Raw genomic sequence first — 19,517 nt, forward strand, 5'->3', positions numbered from 1 at the left:
AGCGCTACAGGTGTGTCCCATCGCACGCGCTGCCCACGGGAAGCGCTTCTCATCAACACCACCGTTTCACACGCGCCTTCTCGTGGTCATCGAGTCTCTCTTCATGTCGGTCTACTTACGCCGCAGCACACCTGCTTACTTAATCAGCTCATGTTTACTACAATTCATATTGCTACCAAAGCCGCTCACCTTACTTCGTATGACATTGCTGTGTTGCTATCGCATTCATTGCTTCGCCCTTAGGGCGAAACTGTGACATTTTTTATCTCATAGGTAATATTGTATAAGCAGGAATTGCCAAATGTTTTTACACATTATCACATATTGACCACTCCCCTCTGTAATGCCATTTGATCTTGGCGGTACTTGAAACAATAAGGACTGTTCCCAATGATTCTGCCACTGTGTTTTGCACACACACCAGTTTCTGAGCAAGTGCACTGAGCAAATAAGATCTGCTCAATAATTGCTCGTCATTCAGTAAGAGTGCCTCACTTTCAGGCCTGTATACAAATTTCTCAACGAAATTTCCAAGCAATTTATTGTTTGGCCAGCCTTACCGTGTTTGCATCCCTCTAAAAGAATGTGTAGGTGCTCTACTATCACACTTCTTTCCTTCAACAAACACAGCATTCACGTGCATCTTGTGACATGTGGCTCCTTTGTTTCATTGCAGTCACTGTAATAGTGCACCGGATGATTGAAAGCAGTTGTTTTTATAATACAGCAAACAGTGAAAAAAGCTAGACGTAATATTATGGGAACAGATGGCACAATTCTCCAATGCCAGTGCTTTTTTTTCGTTTGTTTTTGTCTAGAAATAGCAATATATTCAATATTCAATTTGGTTGGGAATTTTCGCTATTCAAACACAGGTTCTTTTCAACCACTGATGTTGAAACTACGTGTACTTTACATTTGAGCATGGTATAAAATGCAGTGGGGTTTAGCATAGCTTGGCACTGGGCTAGTCGTTAATTACATCATGAAAAATTGTGACACTTTCATTTCTTTTATTGTGGAATCAGTTTATGGTTAGGTCTCCCACGAAGTGTTTCAGGATGAAACAAAAACAGCACCATGACTGTTTATTTCAAATTTTCGTAATTTCTCCACAGAACGTTGGGCTCATTATCGACTGTTTACTTCTTTGTGGTGCCCATTCTTCTCAAAACATGTTCATTTGTGAAGATCGCCAACCAGCCCAAGTGCCACGTCGTTTTGTAATAACGAATGGCAACGCCAGTATTTCCTCTTTTTAGTATATGCTTTTAGTTTTCTCATGGCTAAATACAGCACTTTTAGCTTATCTGAAGCCCCGATCTTTACAACAGTCCCAAGATGGTGGCATTGCACCATCACAGAAAGCCATGCAATCCATGGTGCAGTGTCACCTCCAAAATTCCAATTTTACACCCAATTTTTGTCCACAGTTTGCTAGGAAAGTGCAATTATTCTACTTCTACTTCAGATTTCTTTATAATATTACCCTACGTGATAAAGAAACACCTGGGAATCTTGAAAAAACAAAAGGTATTGGGAACTTTGACCAAGTCGACCATTCTAATTGCAAAGTCTCCCCCTCAAAAGAACCCGGGCAGTGGGTGGTATTTTGCTCACTGCCCACTGCGGCTCTGTGCCTGTGTAATTACTAGCTTGGCATAAGCTTTGTTGTTGCTCTTTCTCTTGACCAGCGCCTTCTGTAGTATTTGCATGCGGGTCTGCAGTATGTAAACAAATAAATGGGTGCCCACATCTGTTTGACAAGAGCACTTTTTTTAGAAAGAAGGGAACGGGCAGGAATGCTACTTTTATGTTTTCCTTACTCCTCTAACAATCTTTAAGTGTCCAGTAATGTCAGAACTTAAGCCAACTCATGTTTCTGCATTATCTAATCTTATTTCAGTACCATTATCCAGACCAGGCCAAGAAGGACATCACCAATGCACTCCAGCACTACCGCAACCTCTCACCGACTACCTCACAGTTTGGTGAGTCTATCCTCACTTCTTCTATTTTATCATTAAAAAGAAAACGGTGTGTAAGACTTAAAACGACCCATTCTCGGGTTGCACTAGCAGGATGTAACTGACAGCAGCACGCAGGGCGGCAATCACGTTTCACTATGGTATTGGCAAAACATTACTGGTATGTACTACTGAAGCAATCTTGGCAAAGCTGCAGTGCTGGTTTATGATTTTCTTATTGGCAGCCTTGTGCACCTCCTGATTAACGGATATGATCTCCATGTGTTGCCTCTGCGATTTTGCAGGCAGTGCAAATCTTGGAGGTCATGTCGAGGAGTCACATATGTTGAGTTGCGTGTCACTTCCGGCGAGTGATAATCACTTTTGGCAACTTTTTGGCAACTTTTGCGGGCCTTTTGCGACGCATCCACTACTACATTAAACGTAAAATTTTCGCTTTTTTCCGCGGCCCAAAATTTCATTGCAGGTGGCCTTTAAAGGGCCCTCCACCAGGTATCGTTAGAAATTTTGGTTATACACAAGGAGCACTTTACCACAGGAATTTTTAAATAGCATTTACGAGTAGCCAAAATAGAAGCAAAGGAATGTTGTGGAGCACTGGCGAGAGGAGCTACTCACTGCACTCGAGTGCCTTCAACCAATGTCAGCATGTGACATTCCATTCCTTCCTTCTCACATTTACTGCACTGTTAGCTCGGTATAATTGTCAACAGCATTTGGGAAAGTGTGAATGCGTGTGTGTGCGTCTTGCGCTTAGCGATATGTTGTAACCATGGTTAGCCAGGCAGAAGTAGCCTCTGGAGAAAGATAAGCAATGTATGCGTGTCGATAGCGTACACTCTTAATTTGCTGTACAAGTGTTAGCTTTGAGGATGTTGGTATCATGTCTGGTTACTCAGAATGCACTGGTTTTCACACCACTTGCAGTGTTCAACGATGGCATGAAAAAGGAGCTGTTCTGCCTGGACGGCACCATCCCAGTAAACTACAAAGGTGAGATAACTCCCGCTGACACCTTGTAGCTGTGCATCGTTAGAGAGACGTGAAATAAGAATCTTAAAGGGACTGACAAGTGGCCAGAATGTGTTGTGAAACATTGATAGAAAGGAAGTGACCATGACTTGTAGTGATAGGATCCAGCACGCTGTTCGCGATTTAAGTAGGAATTGTAATTTTAAATTGTCAAAGAAATAATAGTGTAGTGAAGAAGAGGGACGATGCAGTGGGGCATCCTTACAAGCGCTGTCTAGTGGGTCAGTCTCTCCAGCGCATCGCTCGGACTACGCCGCTCGCGCTCGCGGTTCCCTGAACTGATCGGACGGTCAGGCCTAATGCTTGCGTGCAATAAACGCCTTTACAAGTGGTGGAGAGTGCTACGCTCGAACGCATCCTGGAGCTTTGATCCCGTACCCTCTCTTCAACCATGTCTCAGGACGCATCTCAGCCGACGACCCAGCAAATGCCTCCCTTCCACGCACTATGTTGGCTGGCGTCATTGAAAGATCCGTCCGGCCGTCTTGCACGTTGGGCACTTCGCCTGCAAGACTACGACATCCGCGTACTCTACCGCAGCGGACGACACCACTCGGACGCCGATGCCCTCTCGCGCTCTCCCTTGGCTGACAACAATATATTAACGGTTGACTGTGTCTTCCATCGATCTTCGCACCATCGCTTCCGAGCAGCGCAAGGACCCCTGGATTGTGTCGCTTATAGGCTGGCTCTCTGATCCATCGACCAGGTCATCAACCCGCACGTTGCGCCGTCAAGCTCACCATTTCGCCATTCGCGACGACCTGCTTCACCGGCGCAATTACAGCTCCGACGGCCGCCAGTGGTTGTTAGTAGTGCCTCGCAGCCTGCGTTCCGAAATATGCGCAGCTTTCCACGCCGATCCCCAGTGTGCCCACTCTGGCGTTTTCAAGACTTACCAGCGCCTTCAACAGTGGTACTACTGGCGAGGGATGTACAGCTACGTTCAAAAGTTCGTACGCTCTTGTCCCGATTGCCAGCGCCGGAAATCTTCACCTCGCCTCTCTCCAGCTGGGCTGCAATCTTTACCTTGCGCCACCCGGCCCTTTGGGCGCGTTGGTATAGATTTGTACGGGCCCCTTCCCATGACATCGGCTGGAAACCGCTGGGCCATTGTGGCGGTTGACCACCTTACGCGATACGCTGAAACTGCGGCGCTTCCGGCAGCTACAGCGCGTGACGTTGCCTCCTTCCTGCTTCGTCGATTCATCCTACGTCATGGGCCACCCCAGGAGCTGCTCAGTGACCGCAGATGTGTCTTCCTCTCCGACGTAGTTGAAGCTATTCTCAAAGAGTGCCACGTTGTTCATCGCACAACGACAGCGTACCATCCTCAAACCAATGGACTCACGGAACGGTTCAACCGTACGCTCGGCAACATGCTCTCAATGTACGTCTCCTCCGACCACACAAACTGGGACGCCATTCTGCCCTTCGTCACCTACGCGTACAATACCGCTACGCAGAGCACTACTGGTTTTTCGCCATATTTCTTATTGTATGGCCGGCACCCATCGCACACCATCGACACAATGCTACCATACCGGCCCGACGCATCTGAATGTGCGCCCATTTCTGATACAGTGAGACATGCCGAAGAGTGCCGCGACCTCGCCCGGGCTTTTACCTCCAATGACCAAGAGCGCCAGAAGAACACTCGCGGTGACACCACCTCTGTGCCCACCTTTCTTCCTGGAGCGCTTGTGTGGCTCTCAGTTCCTTCCGCGGCACCTGGTCTGTCTTCCAAGTTAATGCCTAAGTATGAAGGTCCCTACCGCATCGTCGAGCGTGCATCACCCGTCAACTATGTGATTCAGCCCGTTGAACCATCTTCCGACATGCGCCGTCGCGGACGCGACATTGTCAACGTCGAGCGCCTCAAGCCGTATTATGATCCCCTATTAGTGACGAATTGTTAGGTCGCCGGACGGCTCCCTTTTTCGTCCCCGGGGTAATTGTAGTGAAGAAGAGGGACGCTGCAGTGGGGCATCCTTACAAGCGCTGTCTAGTGGGTCAGTCTCTCCAGCGCATCGCTCGGACTACGCCGCTCGTGCTCGCGGTTCCCTGAACTGATCGGACGGTCAGGCCTAACGCTTGCGTGCAATAAACGCCTTTACAATAGCACTAATAGCACTACTGGCATATCCTACCACTTAGCTTGGCTTGGCTAAAAAGGAAAGCCTGGCGCATGCAGCGAGCAAAAGCATGGCCTTCAAGATCAGTTTGTCTTACATGGAGGGAGCCGTCACTGGGGTACAGGTACATCGGCTTGATAAGCAAAATATTACTTTCTTACAAATAGAGCTGCGCTTGTCTACTTTCCACCAAAGCCAGCATATAATCGCTATCGCAATCACCTAATACTGTTTTCAGCTTGTTTCTTGAGCCCGACTACATCCTCAATGCAGATGGGAAAATTTTGATAAAAAATGTTCCACTGAGTTTTCTGCATTCGGACACACTCAGATCAGTAAGCTTGCTGTTGCACTAAAAAAAAGCGGGTACCGTGAAAATTGGTTTAAAGGGGCCATGACATAAAATTTTCTATCTTGAATTATGCATTGCATGTTAAACCGTACATCTCCCACAGGAAGCAGGCAAAATTTTAGTGCATTCGGTTCGGTACAAGACTCGTACTTGAATTTTTTGGGGTACAGCAATCCTGCAGCACTGAGTGGTGACGGAATGAATTGGCACCCCCGAAAATGGCACCCTCGAGTAACCGAAGCCAATCTCGAAGGTCATGCTTTTTTTGGGTGCTGCAAACGCTGTAAGTGACTGCACGAGCTGGAAATATGTCATGGCCGTCATTTTGTTTAAGCATGTGCATTTCGGCGCTTTGCAGCGGCATTCTATACCTAGAGTGAATTCATTTGTGGCACAATTCGGCAGCAACGCCCTTGCTGTGCCATTGGTTGCCGGAGATACAGGAGCAAAATGATCCAGAACTGCTTCAAAGCAGATGACACAGCAGTGATCCCTTATTTCCTGATGTCAGAGAGACATTGCCAGAATGGCGGTCGGTCGGTGGGAGGGCTTTAGAGGCAGCGATTTGTATCAAAATTTCGATTTAATGTGTGAGCTGAGGGCCCAGATTTTTTTGTGTGACCATCATGGCCCTTTACTATCAGTTACAATGATAAACTGAGAATAGTTGGACAACCGTGTTAAAGGGGCACTGAAGAGATGCATAATTTGAGTTGTATTAGTACATTACCCTACTACAATACCAAAAAGCTTATTCTTATCGTGAGAGGAGGCTCGGTAAGCCATAAAATATGCAAAAAGGAAAGATGGCAGGGGGTGGCACCGCCTTGAAGATTTTATAACAGGTTGCTGAGACTTCATGGATTTTGACGGCGTTTGCTTGCTCCTGGTGAACCCTTTTCGTACCACCCAAAACGCCAAAATTGTACCAAATTTACCAGATCTTTTTTCTTTTCTTCTCTCAGTTTGTAGAGCTTTTCTTTCTGAACAAAACGGTACCATTTAAAAAAAAGTTCAGTAAGGTTTCCTAATTTCCCAAATTGCTTGACATAAATGTTAAAGGCTTCTCTGCACAGCACTGAGGTCTTGCAGCACAGTGATCTACGGGGCTCGATACACTTTGAAAATAATAGTACGAAAAGAAAATAATCTAAACGGGTGCAAAACACATGTACTTGGATAGTGGCTACTTTTCCACAGCTCCAAGGGCACAGGGTGGGGGAACCACTCGTGGGCAGTGCCAAGAATCTCCTTTCCATCCACATACTAACCGTCATCGTCTGAGTCTGCAGAGGAGAACACATCACTTTCTCTTTCCGAGCAAAGCTGTACAGAGTTGTCTTTGCACGAGGAGGCATCAAAATACTTCCTTTTACACTTTTATTCCCATGTGGCAGGAAGGCAGCCATGTTTTCTGCGCACGCATCAGAGGAGGTGGCAATAAAGAGAAAGGCAAGGCACAATGGCACAACGTGGACAAGTGTGGCCATCTAGTGTCAAAGGTTGCAACTGTATGCACTTTGACAGCTGTTGTCATCATCACACATCATTCCTCACACAGTTTGCTGTGTGAGGAATTTTTGTTCATGATGACTATACTTGTCATTTATATTGGTACAGAAACTCGTGATGACTATACTCGTCAGCGGTAGAGAAAAGGTTATCATTCATCGGTAAACATAGACTACACTATATTCTAAAGGAGGCTGTACTTAGCAAGTTTCAAGAACATTTGCTGAACCAATAACATGAAAATTCTTTCACTCACCTCCTGTCGTGCGGAGCTCACTGCTGTGGCGATAATAGCGGGCCTTGGTTTGTCACCACATCCTCCAATCCAAGAACACAGAACTAGACTTTTCTTTGTAAAATAATATATTTACAACGATACTTTTCATAACAAGTCATATTTACTGGAGTCGTGTTGGGATCTCCCTGCACAGTGCACATGAGTGCCACGTTTAGGCGCAGAGGGTGTGACTATGATGAGCTGTGCCAACCTTTGCACTTCCTGTGGGGCTGCTCTCGGGGACCATTATTTGGCGTAAGGTTGGTCATCGTAACCGATGGTCATGTGTGCAGGCATGACATACAACATCCCGGTCTGCATCTGGCTGCTGGACACGCACCCGTACAACTCACCCATGTGCTATGTCAAGCCCACCAGCTACATGCAGATCAAGGTGTCCCGGCACGTCGACCAGACGGGTCGCGTCTTCCTGCCCTACCTGCACGAATGGAACCCAGTACGATAAGTAAACCCTTTCAGGCACTTTTTGTATGCCACGATAGTCCATCAAAAGCAAGAGCATTGATGAAAATATTGATGTAGTGGACTCCCGATTTATACCACTTTCTCTGGTCCACACAAAAATGTTGTATAATCGAAATGTCAAAAAACATCTAATTGAAAACGACAATAACATCGTAAGCAGCTGCTATGAAACCTGTTGTTAGTAGCGCATCACTTGAACTGCAGTAAGGCAGGTGTATGTGTTTTCCCGCATTAACTGTGCTGATGCCTGCTCAACTCTGCAGAGCTCATCAGACCTGCTGGGCCTGATCCAGGTGATGATCATTGTATTTGGCGAGACACCACCCGTCTTCTCGAAACCACAGGAGGATGGTTCACCTGCCTACCTAGGAGCCAGGAACACGGGTAAGTTTCCATTTCCCAGTTGATAATTTCTGTGACAGAGTTGTAATGTGTACCGTGTAAAAGCAGCGGCTTCCAAGCTACCATATTTATTTGAATATAGGTCGACCTCTTCTTTTTTCAAAATGTTACCCAGCGTGAGCTATGGACCTAGATTCATAACTAAGGAATCTTGGCCTATATTCGTGAGCAAAGCTAGCAAAAGTACCGAGCGAACGGAGTTCCTCTGTCGCACCCGCTGTAAAGCCAGTCTGGAGATTATCCAGACAGGCTTTAAGAAATGCTGCATATCCAACACAAAGATGTCGTTTGCGATCCTGTGGACGACTTCTCCAGCAGTTCAGATGAGCTTGTGGCATTGACTAGCTAGATTTAGTAACCGCACTTACAGCAAATGAAGGTGTGTCATGTTCAGATTTTTTTGTTTTTTTTCTAGGAAGATGTGGGTTGTCCTATAATCAAATTATATTTTTGTTATATTTCAGAAAATTTCATGTCGACCTATATTCATGTTCAACCCATTTTCGAGTAGATGCGTTAGTTTTATCGATGACGTTGAAAAAGCAGAATGCAACTACAGCACGATGAAGTCTAAGAGACACACTTTCAGCACCCTCAGGCTTAAGAATTATTGAGCACACAGTGGCTACACCGTATAAATGTACACAAACTAATCTTAGCTGACTAGCTACACCATTTACGATACACAATTTTAACATCATAGGTATCTTGAATTCTTGGGTTTTACATGCTAAAACGACTAGAGTAAAACCTCGATAATTCGAAGGTCGCCGGACCGCGAAAATTCTTCGAATTAAGCGGATTTTCGAGTTAACCGAAATAAATAATAATAAAAAAAGAAAACAAGCAAGAACTTGCCGCAAAACGAAATCACCTTTATTTTCCATGTTCGAGAAAAATTACTCAATGTAATCACCGATGCGGGATTACTTGGCGCGCTGGTTCGCCGCCCCTATTGCCATGCTCTCCAGCTGGCTCAAAAAACGTAGCATACAAATATCACCCGCACTGCACTCAACAAAGTTGCGGACGATGTTCACGGAATCGATAACTGCCGCGAAAGCGGGCGTGGTGGTGCTTGACTCCAAAAATTTGGACTTGCTGGTTATTCCGGACTTCAAAAATGCACCGTCAGGGTTCCCATTGAGTTCATGCATTTTCGCACCCAATTTTTCGGACGAATTGAGACCCCAAACTTCGATTTTGTGGACTAAATCGCTCTTTCCGAGCCGCGCTACCCAATCTTGGAGGCCGCCATGTTGGATTTTGCACTGGCTTGAATTCTAGTGGCTCGCTGTATAGCCTCCAAGATTGGAACGCACGCTATCAATAGAGAGCTCGAGCAATCCTCCAGTCTCGGAGGCCATGCCCGCTCTTCCTTGGCTGACAAAACACTCCAGAGTACTGCACTTTTTCTTTTTTCTTAGTATATGCGCTCAGCACTATCGTTGTAACCATTTATTGTGGGATGTTTTTTTATTGCGACAGCAATTATATGGACACTTCAAGCGGATTTTCGCCGTCGGCGTCGCCGCCGTGAGGATCCATACAAAGTCCAAGGGCGATAAAATCATCGCCGCGCACCCGCCGTATGTGCGAGTGACAGCGCGCGGGGGACGTGTGCTGTCACGGCAGAGCGTAAACGCGACTTCCTCCCTCGTGCGAAAGGCCGTGGGGGTATGGGAGTGAGGGGGGGGGGGCGACTTCTACTCTTCTAACAACCGCGTACTTAGCACCAGAACGGTTTCTCGCGCGCACCGTATCTTGAAAGCGATCTCCAGACAGCTCTGACCTTTTGTATGCGCTGTGCTCTCGCCGCTCAGTTTCCGTTGAAGCGATAGACTGCACGAACCTTCGCTCGCTGCGGGCTGCGGCGGCCGCGCTCGCTCGTGCGCGCTGACACCACGCGTGTTAATTCAGTGAGTTTTTTTTCTCTCAAGTTTCGGTTGCTATTTTGAACGTGGCGTGTACACCGAGCAGGTGTCTCGGAGACCCATGTCTCAGTGATCGGCGCTACTTCCTGTACCTTCGCGAGAGCTAAGCGGTGCGAAGCTCTTTTCTTGGATCTCCATGGCGAACTCCGTTGGCGGAGATCGCCAACGCGGTGACGTTCGTGTCGACTATACACGGAGACGACGTCATTGCTGCGCAAATCCAAGCAAGTCGATCCCCTCCAAGCGTAGTATGAGGCGGGGCATTATTAGAGAATTTTTTTAAGCCGCACTAATAACTTTTTTTCTCGGCCGAACGAGTTTTCAGTACTTTTTTTCAGTCCCCACGAGCTCGGAAAACTGTTACCGCACTTACACGAATATCTTGGGGCCTCTAACTTTGCCCAATCTGGCTTGCACTGGTCATGCCAAGTGTGCATTCTTTGGGTTGTGGCGCCCGAGAAAAACCACAAGTCTGAAAGCAAAGCGTGCTTAATAGAAGTGCCGACTGTCAAATTCACCGTGTCTTGCTTTCCACAGCCTTGTGTTTTTTTTCTGTGGTGCCATCACCCAAATTATGAATCCATACCAACTTGCTCAGCCATGCTTATAAGTGTCTAGCATTGAATTCTGATGGCTGGTCGCTAGCATCAGCCTCAATGCCCATATTATGTCATTGGAGAGCTTTAGCTTGTCCGTAAATGTACGAGCGCTTTCGGAATGCCGGGTTACTAGAAAGGTGTATGACTGGTAGCGACATGGTAGCGACACAGCTTAACCAGAAAGCGCACAACGATGATACTGCAGCAACATGCAGATTCTATTTAACTGTTGCGACGTAATTGTTACATGCAGTGTTTTCATAATTTTCCTTCAACGATGATACTGACACTAAACAAAATATTTTGAATGCATTGTGGTTTGACAAATCATCACAAGTTGTCACCACCATCTTTGCTACTGCCATCCACAGCTCCCGTAACTGGTTATGTTAAGAAGTTTGCAGACAAGCTAAAACCCTGTATTGTTGATGCTGATGCAACCGTTGGGGAAACTTGTTCTTTTTTATTTTCCACGTCCAGCTACAAGCGGAGGCGGCTTCTTCCGCCCCACGACGGGGGTGATGCCACCGGCCATGGGGGGCCAGCCTCCGTACCCGACATCGGGGACAGCCATGCCACCATATCCCCCAGGAGGAGCCACCGGCATGCCCGCACCATGGACACCCTACCGTTAGTGTGCCATTTGTCATTAACAGTCTCGTGAAATTACTTATTCAAGCAAATTAAGATTTATTTGCGCTCTTGTGTAACTACAGGTGAACCTCAATTATACGACCCCCAGTCATGCGACGACCCGCATTTTACGACGGATTGGTTTGGTCCTGGCAAAACGCCCATAAAAATAATGTATTAAAAACCTTGATTATACGACACAACATACGACACAATTTTACGCCGACCTCGCCTCGTACGACGCCTCTCTCGGTATACCGTCCAAGAAAAAAGAGAAAGAAAAAAATCCTTTATTCTTGCGTTTACCACTGTGTATACAGTCTACAACCGATAATTCGGACTTCACGGGGAACGTAAATAAGTCCGAACTATCGAATGTCCGAAAAAACAAATGTGCCCAAAAAAAACTATTATTTTATTTACATTTTAATGCCCCTGTGCAAGGAAGAAGTGGCCGATCCGTTGCTACACACACTTCCGCTTACGTGCAACCAACTACTTATATATTTCTGCTGGTTTTCTGTTGTCGCTGTACTCTAATGCAAGGACTGCAAAGGCTTGTGTCAGAACTGCACGGCACATCACCATCCAAGTCGAATCGCTGTTTAATGGTGGGAGAACTTTCTCAATTATTTCATCATCGTTCAGTTCGGAACACAACACCGCACTGTCGACATCTGCAAAGTCTTCAAATGTAATGTCGGCAGGAATCGGAACATCGCATCCTAGGTCATCAATGATGTCCTCATTTGAGCTCATTGTGGTAGGCGGCAGTTCGGGCTCTTCAGTTGCGGTGTGTGTCAGGGTCATTTGGGCTGCGACTCAAAACTCATTCAGAATCAGACTGCGAGGGGACCGTTGGGCCATTTGACGCGGCCTGTCGATAACTTTACGAGGAAGACTTCTTAGAGCCAGCAGAGCGCTGTCTGGAGTGCCAACTAAACAAACAGAATGGCGAGAGTGGGCCATGCGCTGGGATGACTGAATAGGATGTGATGATCACGACGTTGATGCGACCTCACAATTCAAACAAAACCTCCAAGGTCAGCATTTGTAATTTAATCTGAGGCGTAGTGCTGTGACCGAGACAAAGCCTCAGAGATTATCGTTTTACATGTAATCTCTGAGGCCATACTTCATGTCTCATCAAGGTTGCCAGAGGAGATAATGGCGGCAGAATCCGCGTACGCTACAGTCACGGACGGAGTCCGGATAATCTAATGTAGAGCTGGCGGCTGTCCGAAATATCGGTCGTCTTTACACATTAAGTCTACGGGGCCATTGGCGGTGCCGCGAAGCTGTCCGAATTACCGAGCATGTCCGGATTATCGGTGTCCGATTTATCGTTCAGCGACAGTAACACCGCGTCGGCCACGTGCCTTCATAACTGCGTAGTCATCCTTGATCGCGTTGATAGTTATCCGCAGTGTTTGCAGCAAACAGTAGTTTCGTTTTGACTCAGTGCGCGTGTTGACCACATGCCTTCAAAACTGCATTGTCGCTATCCATCATCGTGTCAATAGCGACTGTGGTTTCGTCCGCAGTTGGTGCAGCAAACAGTAGTTTCGTTGTGACTCGGTGCACACGTCGGCCGCTTACCTTCAGAATTGCAAGGTTGCTGTCCATGATCGCACCGATAGCGACCATGGTTTCGTCTGCAGCAGTTGCTGGAAACAGTAGTTTTGTTTTGACTCATTGCAACGCTGTTGAGAATGAAGAGCACCGGCTACATCGCGATGGAGAGACAATCCGTTGGCGACCAGCTCATTGGTGAAAAAATTATTAGGATGTGTGCGCGGTAGTGAAAAGAGTGTCCCAGACAAAAATGCACGCCGGGTTCGCGCTGCAAAGGAAGTCGCGAAGCCTGTGTCACTGCGAGTGCTAATCAATCACAAGATGATGAGAATTTCAGCTTCCGCACTGTTTTGTGCAAAATACAAGCAGTATTTGCTGATTTATTCAGTAAATAAAAGCATGTTGAAGTAGTAAGCATTTGTTTATTGTTTTATTGATACCCACAATAATTTGCCATTCGGTTAATTCAGACATTTCTTTCGATCCCGTGAAATCTGCATTGTTAGGTTGTACTGTATTCGATATTTTGAGCATCCCTGTTGACTCTAAATTATCGATCAGCTACATTATTTCGCCTTATATTAGTGTGCATACTTGTTATTTCCTGCGTTCCCCAACTGCACCCCCACGCCTTATAGTCTTGACCGCCTTTATAGTCTTGACCACATTTCTTTTTTCTTCCCTTTTCATTGGGTCTAATGACATAGTGACTTCAGTAGTGGAACAGCTGCGCCAATTGCGCCGAGAGCAGTTTTTTGTGCCATCCTGCTCCAAAATGACATAATAGCAGAAAATTGCTCAAAGCCTGCACCAAAGAAGCGTAAGAGCTGCTTTGCTAGTTAAACTGATTCATCAGCATCATCGTCAGCTTATATTTATGTGCACTGCAGGACGAAGGCCTCTCCCTGCGATCTCCAATTACCCATGTCTTCCGCTAGCTGATTCGAACTTGCACCTGCAAATTTGCGAACTTCATCACCCCATCTAGTTTTCTGCCATCCTCGACTGCGCTTCCCTTCTCTTAGTATCTATTCTGTAGCTCTAATAGTCCACCGGGTTATCCATCCAATGCATTACATGGCCTGCCCAGCTCCATTTTTTTCTCTTAATGTCCATTAGAATATCGGCTATCCCCGTTTGCTCTCTGATCCACACTGCTCTCTTCCGGCCTCTTAACGTTAGGCTTAACATTTCTTTGTTCCATTGCTCTTTGTGCAGTCCTTAACTTGTTCTCGAGCTTCTTTGTGGACCTCCAAGTTTCTGCCCCATATGTTAGCACCAGTAGAATGCAATGATTGTGCACTTTTCTTTTCAACGACAGTGGTAAGCTCCCAGTCAGGATTTGGCAATGCCTGGCTTATGCACTCCAACCCAATTTTATTCTTCTGTAAATTTCTTTCTCCTGATCAGGGTCCTCTGTGAGTAGCTGACTTACTCCTTTACAGGTGTGACAGCTTGTGCCTCAAAGCTGGCGCTTGAAGGAAATGATAAATAGGAAAAGCAGAGCAAACGCAGGTTTGTGGTGTTTGTAAAGATTCAACAATAAATAAATCTGCAAATGCAATGGTCATGTTCTTCTGTTATATCGAGGAACTTTTCTTTCGAAGAACCCGTATGGGTTTCCTTTGTAGCAATTGCTACGATTGGGTGGATGTCTCATTTTCCCTTTAGTTCTTCTGCATTTCTTAATCCCCGTACCGCGCGCATCGGAGTGCTCTCACAGGTTAGTGTGTGGCTTAGTCCAGGCTGCACTCCAGTGCTGCATGTACGCTTTGCTGAGATAAGCGAACCGCAACGTGTTTTCCGGGCATGCGTGAGACTGCAGTGACGAGCGAAACGGACCTTCCAAGTGAGTGCACTCTCCCCACCGTTCAGACATAAGCGAAAGACAAGTCAACCAGTCAAATCGAGCTGCACTCCAGCTATCGTCAGCCGCCGCAAACACACCGGGAAATTATCTCCTCAACAGCGCCCAACACTTTGCGACACTGGTATCAGTCCAAGCCGGTCCAGGCCACACTTCAGAGTGTTCATGTTAAGCGTGCTGATGGCAGTACGTTTGACACTGCGGCAAGAGATGTGCCGAAATGTCATTTACCACTGTGACACAAGTGCATTTACTTGCACAGTCAGGGTGGTGATTTAGGTGAGATGGTTATCCGTAGTGAAATTGTTTATAAGCCGTATTGTCACGTAGTAGTGACGCTGAAGTAAACAGTCGTAAAACTGTGTATGACGAAACTAATTCTTTATTGGGCGAACTTGTGCCCACAAAAGCAAGCTACACTCGAAACACAACGAAAGCGGCGAACGCAGTCGGGCGGTCGTCGAAATCTGATCAGCAGCGAAACGCGTCGGCTTTTATACCTGAGTCATCGAAGGTTCTAGATTAATCCCTGATGCCCGCGTGTCTTCCAGAAAGTTCTAGACAATTCGCGTCGGTCACACAATCAGATAACATAAGCGTCGGTGAAAACAGGCAACGGAAAGAAGCATCGATAACGTTCTAGAAACCTCCGACACAGGCACGTCCTGCGCCGAGCGATAACGTTTAACATTTGTTAGCCGGTGGAAAGCGGCCACCGGTGAAAGATAAACATGTATACGTGTCAATATGAACTTATGAACATACCGTATTTACTCGATTGTAACGCGCCCTCGATTGTAACGCGCCCTCGATTGTAACGCGCACCCGTTTTCCGTGACCAAAAAACAGAAAAAAAAAACTTTACAGTACCGTGCACCTCGTGCTTGCATACAGAAATAAAACTTTCTCTCATTTGGAAAAAAAAAAACATTTACTCCCAATGCACTAAAGTTGTGATGAATTAAAAAGAAAAATGTTGCAGTTTTGCCCTCAAGGCAAAGCATCGGTTGCAACAGTAAATTAGTAGACAGCTATACAAAGTAAGGATAGTACTTTTTAACGGCCGGATAAACTTATTAACATTCGCTAACTAACTAAATTAACAAGCATGGTGTCACGCACACACAAGCAAACATGAACACATCTCGCTCAATAACACCATAAACTCGCTGTCTAAATGCTGGAGGGACGAAGCGCGGCAGCAACGGCGAGCGAATTGACCTTCGCGCTAGCACCCCTCTCGTTTCAATGCGAACTATAAGCGGCAAAAACACAGTGCCTGCGAACTCCCCCTCGCAGATCGCTTTTGTGGCCGAGACGATCGTATCGCCGAAGTGGATCGTCGCAGAATACATCTTGCTTCGGGCCACTGAAACCCTTCCGCGTTGCTTTGCTGGCGAAAATCCTCTCCTGTTTGCGCCAGTCCCGCACGCAGGTTTTGGACTCTCCCAATTCCCGTGACGCGGCCCGATTTCTTTCCGTATACGCTCACATGATCACTTGCGGCATCATGCGGCATCATGATGAACTCTGCACTTCGTGCTGATAGAGCAAAGGCAGAAAACGGGACGACAGATGGTAGATTAATGCCTAAGCACACATACTACAGCACATGGAGGAAGCTACGGCAGCTAGGCTCGAAGCGCGTACAAGGTGGCCATTTTGAAATGCCGATGGTGATATGGTAACGCAGATATAGGATCGTACTAGATTGTAACGTGCATGCGATTTTTGGACCAGTTTTATCGGGAAAAAAAAAAGTGTGCGTTAGATTTGAGTAAATACGGTATAGATATGAAGCGCTGCTAAAAGTAGCGCTTCATGTGTTCCTTGCTTCTTCTTGTGTTTGTGTCTGTCAGCACTTAAACAGTTTTCTTGCATAAACTGTGTGCACATTCTTTTTTTTTTTCGCTCTGTGGGGAGGGTTATTAAAAGGAGCAGTCTCAAGTCGGCAGTGATGTGGTATTACAGTGCGGACCTCTTAAAACAGTCATCACCGAAGTTGCGAATACTATCTGCACTTGTGCTAAACATTTAGACCAAGCAAACAAGCGTGTCCAACAGTTGAAGCATGTGATCAGTATGTTTGTATCCTTTAATATCTGCCAAGGTTAAAAGTTTAACACTTGACGACCGACTTTTACAGACTATTTTTGCATGAAGCAGATGAAGCCAGGAAAAAAAAATGCACAAGAGGAAAGCATTTACTTTGCATGCACAAACTGAAAAACCAAAGAACGACATTACACACACGTCCAGCATGGGGTCGAGCAGAGCATAGTCCACAAAATTGACCGTGCTTGATCTCAGAGAACAGGAGCAGGACGATCCAGCACACCATTCCTTTAATAAAGTAAATAGCTTTCTTGAAGCGCTCAGCTATTTGCTTCTATTGAAACTGATGGTTTCTTTTTCTGCTTTGTTTGTTCGCTCTGCATGTGCTCCTCTTGCGTGTTGCCTTTGTCGCTCTTCCCTTTTGCTGCTTGGCATTTTCTGCGAGCTGCATCATAATTGGCATTTTTTCTAGCCCAGCCGCACTTTAAGCAGTACATTGAGTTCTGTGGGAGGGTAAAAACCCCTCGTTATATCCTCTGCATTGTAAGCGGTCGTGTCACAAGTCTCCTTTGTGCACCCTGATTTAGCAAGAAAGCATTGTGAGCAGCTTCTCTCGTTTACTGCCCAGCAGCGCCCGCCAGCGGTGCTGCATCAGCCTCGGCAAACACGGTGGGCGGAGGGGGAGGCGGCATGCCCCCGTACCCAGTCTTCCCCCCGGTGGCGTCTGGCGCAGCACCGTACCCGCCCTACCCAACGTCGGGCCCCGCCACGGCCAACACGGGATACCCGTACCCACCAGCCAGCACTGTAAGTGAGCATGCTATAGTTGCATCAGACATCTGGAAGTTCCAAGTTTTCCTGCTGTGGAATTTTGCATCTTTTGTATGAGGCCGTGGGTTTGATTCCCAGCTGCATTGACTGCACTTTGGTGGGGGTGATGAAATGCAAGAAGAACGCGTGTGTACTTAAACTGGGTGTTGGAAAAGTAACTGAGCAGGGAGAAAATAAAACAAAAATATGATAATTGCGAATGACATTGCAGTTTCACGTTCAACATGATAGCGCAAAACCTGTAGCTCATCTGATAACGTCTGTGGGGTGCATTCCAAGGATGAGTGTATGAGAACAATCATCACACACATCAGGAGCTGCAGGCAACCATTACCCAGCACATTTCACAGATAACTCCAGCCTCCCTCCACCAAGTCTTTAACAGTATGCAGTGACGTGTGCAGACATGTCTTTGAGCCAGTGTTGGACATATTCAGCACCTCCTGTAGCGATCACTGCATTGCCAAAAGTAAAACTTCAAATTTTAAGACCACCATTTCTACTGCACAGTTACTTTTCAGACACCCTCTCTTTCTGTTTTCCTCTTTCTATTCCTCCTTTCCCCTACCCCCAGTATAGGGTAGCAAACCGGACGCTCGTCTGGTTGACCTCCCTGCCTTTCCTGTCTTTGCTCTCTCTCTCCCTATATTTAGGAGCACATAAACCCATTGAGGGCTATGTTTTTTTTCGAGAAATGTGTCTCCCCAGGGTTAAAACATTTATTGCGGATTAAAATTTTTCAGAGTGACTTATTGTGAAAAAAAAACAAGCAGTTTATTAGAAGACATAAAAGCAAAAAAAATTTGTAATTTGGCAGCATGGTTCAATTCATAAGTTAACTAGCATTATTTGTTTTTTTTTCGAAATCTAATAAAATTCACAAGACCTATGCAGTCGCCGACCGATTCTCCGGACTTTGCGGGGACCATAAAATAGTCCGAATAATTGAACAGTCCAAAAAAATGCATTCACCCTAAAATAGAAAATTTATTAGGCTTAGAGTGGCATAAAAAAATCTTTAATAATGCCCTGCCTCATACTACGCTTCAAGGCGATCATATTTGCTTGAATTTGCGGAAGACTCACGTCTCCGCATACTGTCGACAAGAGCGTCATCGCGTTGGCGATCTCCGCTAGCGAAGATCGTCATTCGGCAGGACCTTGAATAAAGTTGATTTCATTAATTCATTCCCATTCGGCACGTAGTCCAGCGGAGAAGTGTTATCTTGCTAACTCTAATGGTTCAGCAACGGCGTGCTGCCCGAGCCGATCGCGGAGGCTACGCTTCGCACCACTTGGCTCTCGCGAAGAGGTGGCACCGATCACACAAATGCGAAGCCGCGCACGTCTCCGAGGCGCGCACACCACGTGCAAAATAGCAACCGAACTTTTAAAAAAATAATTTAAAAAACGGATCTCGCAAAGTGATTATGGCGATAGTGCTGACCGAATAAAAGAAAAAAAGTGCCGTCCCCTAGAGCGTTTTGTCGGCTAAGGAAGAGCGGGTATGGCCTCCAAGACGAGAGGATGACGTGCGCTCTCGTGCGTCTCCCAATTTGGAGGCTATATAGCGGGCCACTGGAAGCCAAGCCTGTTGCCAGATTGGGCTATTTGTAGCCAAATTGGGCTACCTAAATTTTCGTTTGGTTGTGTTTTAGATGAGTTGGCTATGTGGCTATTTTTGAGCTACATTTTTATGTGGATCAGGAATTGTAAAAAAACGTGTTTCAAGATTCGCTGCCCGTTCGAAAGCTGTTGGTGCAACATTTTTCTGTTTGTTTCCACATCTTCGTCCATGGCGCGGTGCGATACACCGGGTTTTGTGCTAGGACCTCATTT

General features: G+C 46.4%; 1 protein-coding gene across 3 annotated transcripts in view; it reads left to right on the forward strand.

Annotated features, from left to right (window-relative positions):
• The window catches only part of LOC119465127 (tumor susceptibility gene 101 protein-like), a 64,314-nt gene that overhangs the window by 5,096 nt on the left and 39,701 nt on the right, over positions 1–19,517 (forward strand). The window contains exons 2-7 of one of the 3 annotated variants that reach the window (XM_049656612.1): positions 1,907–1,991; positions 2,916–2,981; positions 7,590–7,753; positions 8,046–8,170; positions 11,205–11,347; positions 17,476–17,654. In XM_049656612.1, coding sequence (XP_049512569.1) covers positions 1,907–1,991; positions 2,916–2,981; positions 7,590–7,753; positions 8,046–8,170; positions 11,205–11,347; positions 17,476–17,654 — 762 coding nt within the window. Of the gene's footprint in view, positions 1–1,906; positions 1,992–2,915; positions 2,982–7,589; positions 7,754–8,045; positions 8,171–11,197; positions 11,348–17,475; positions 17,655–19,517 lie in introns of all 3 variants that reach the window. The other 2 variants (XM_037725926.2, XM_037725927.2) reach the window with 2 other exon arrangements.

Source organism: Dermacentor silvarum, chromosome 9 (genome assembly GCF_013339745.2).
Source record: "Dermacentor silvarum isolate Dsil-2018 chromosome 9, BIME_Dsil_1.4, whole genome shotgun sequence".
Lineage (NCBI taxonomy): Eukaryota > Metazoa > Arthropoda > Arachnida > Ixodida > Ixodidae > Dermacentor > Dermacentor silvarum.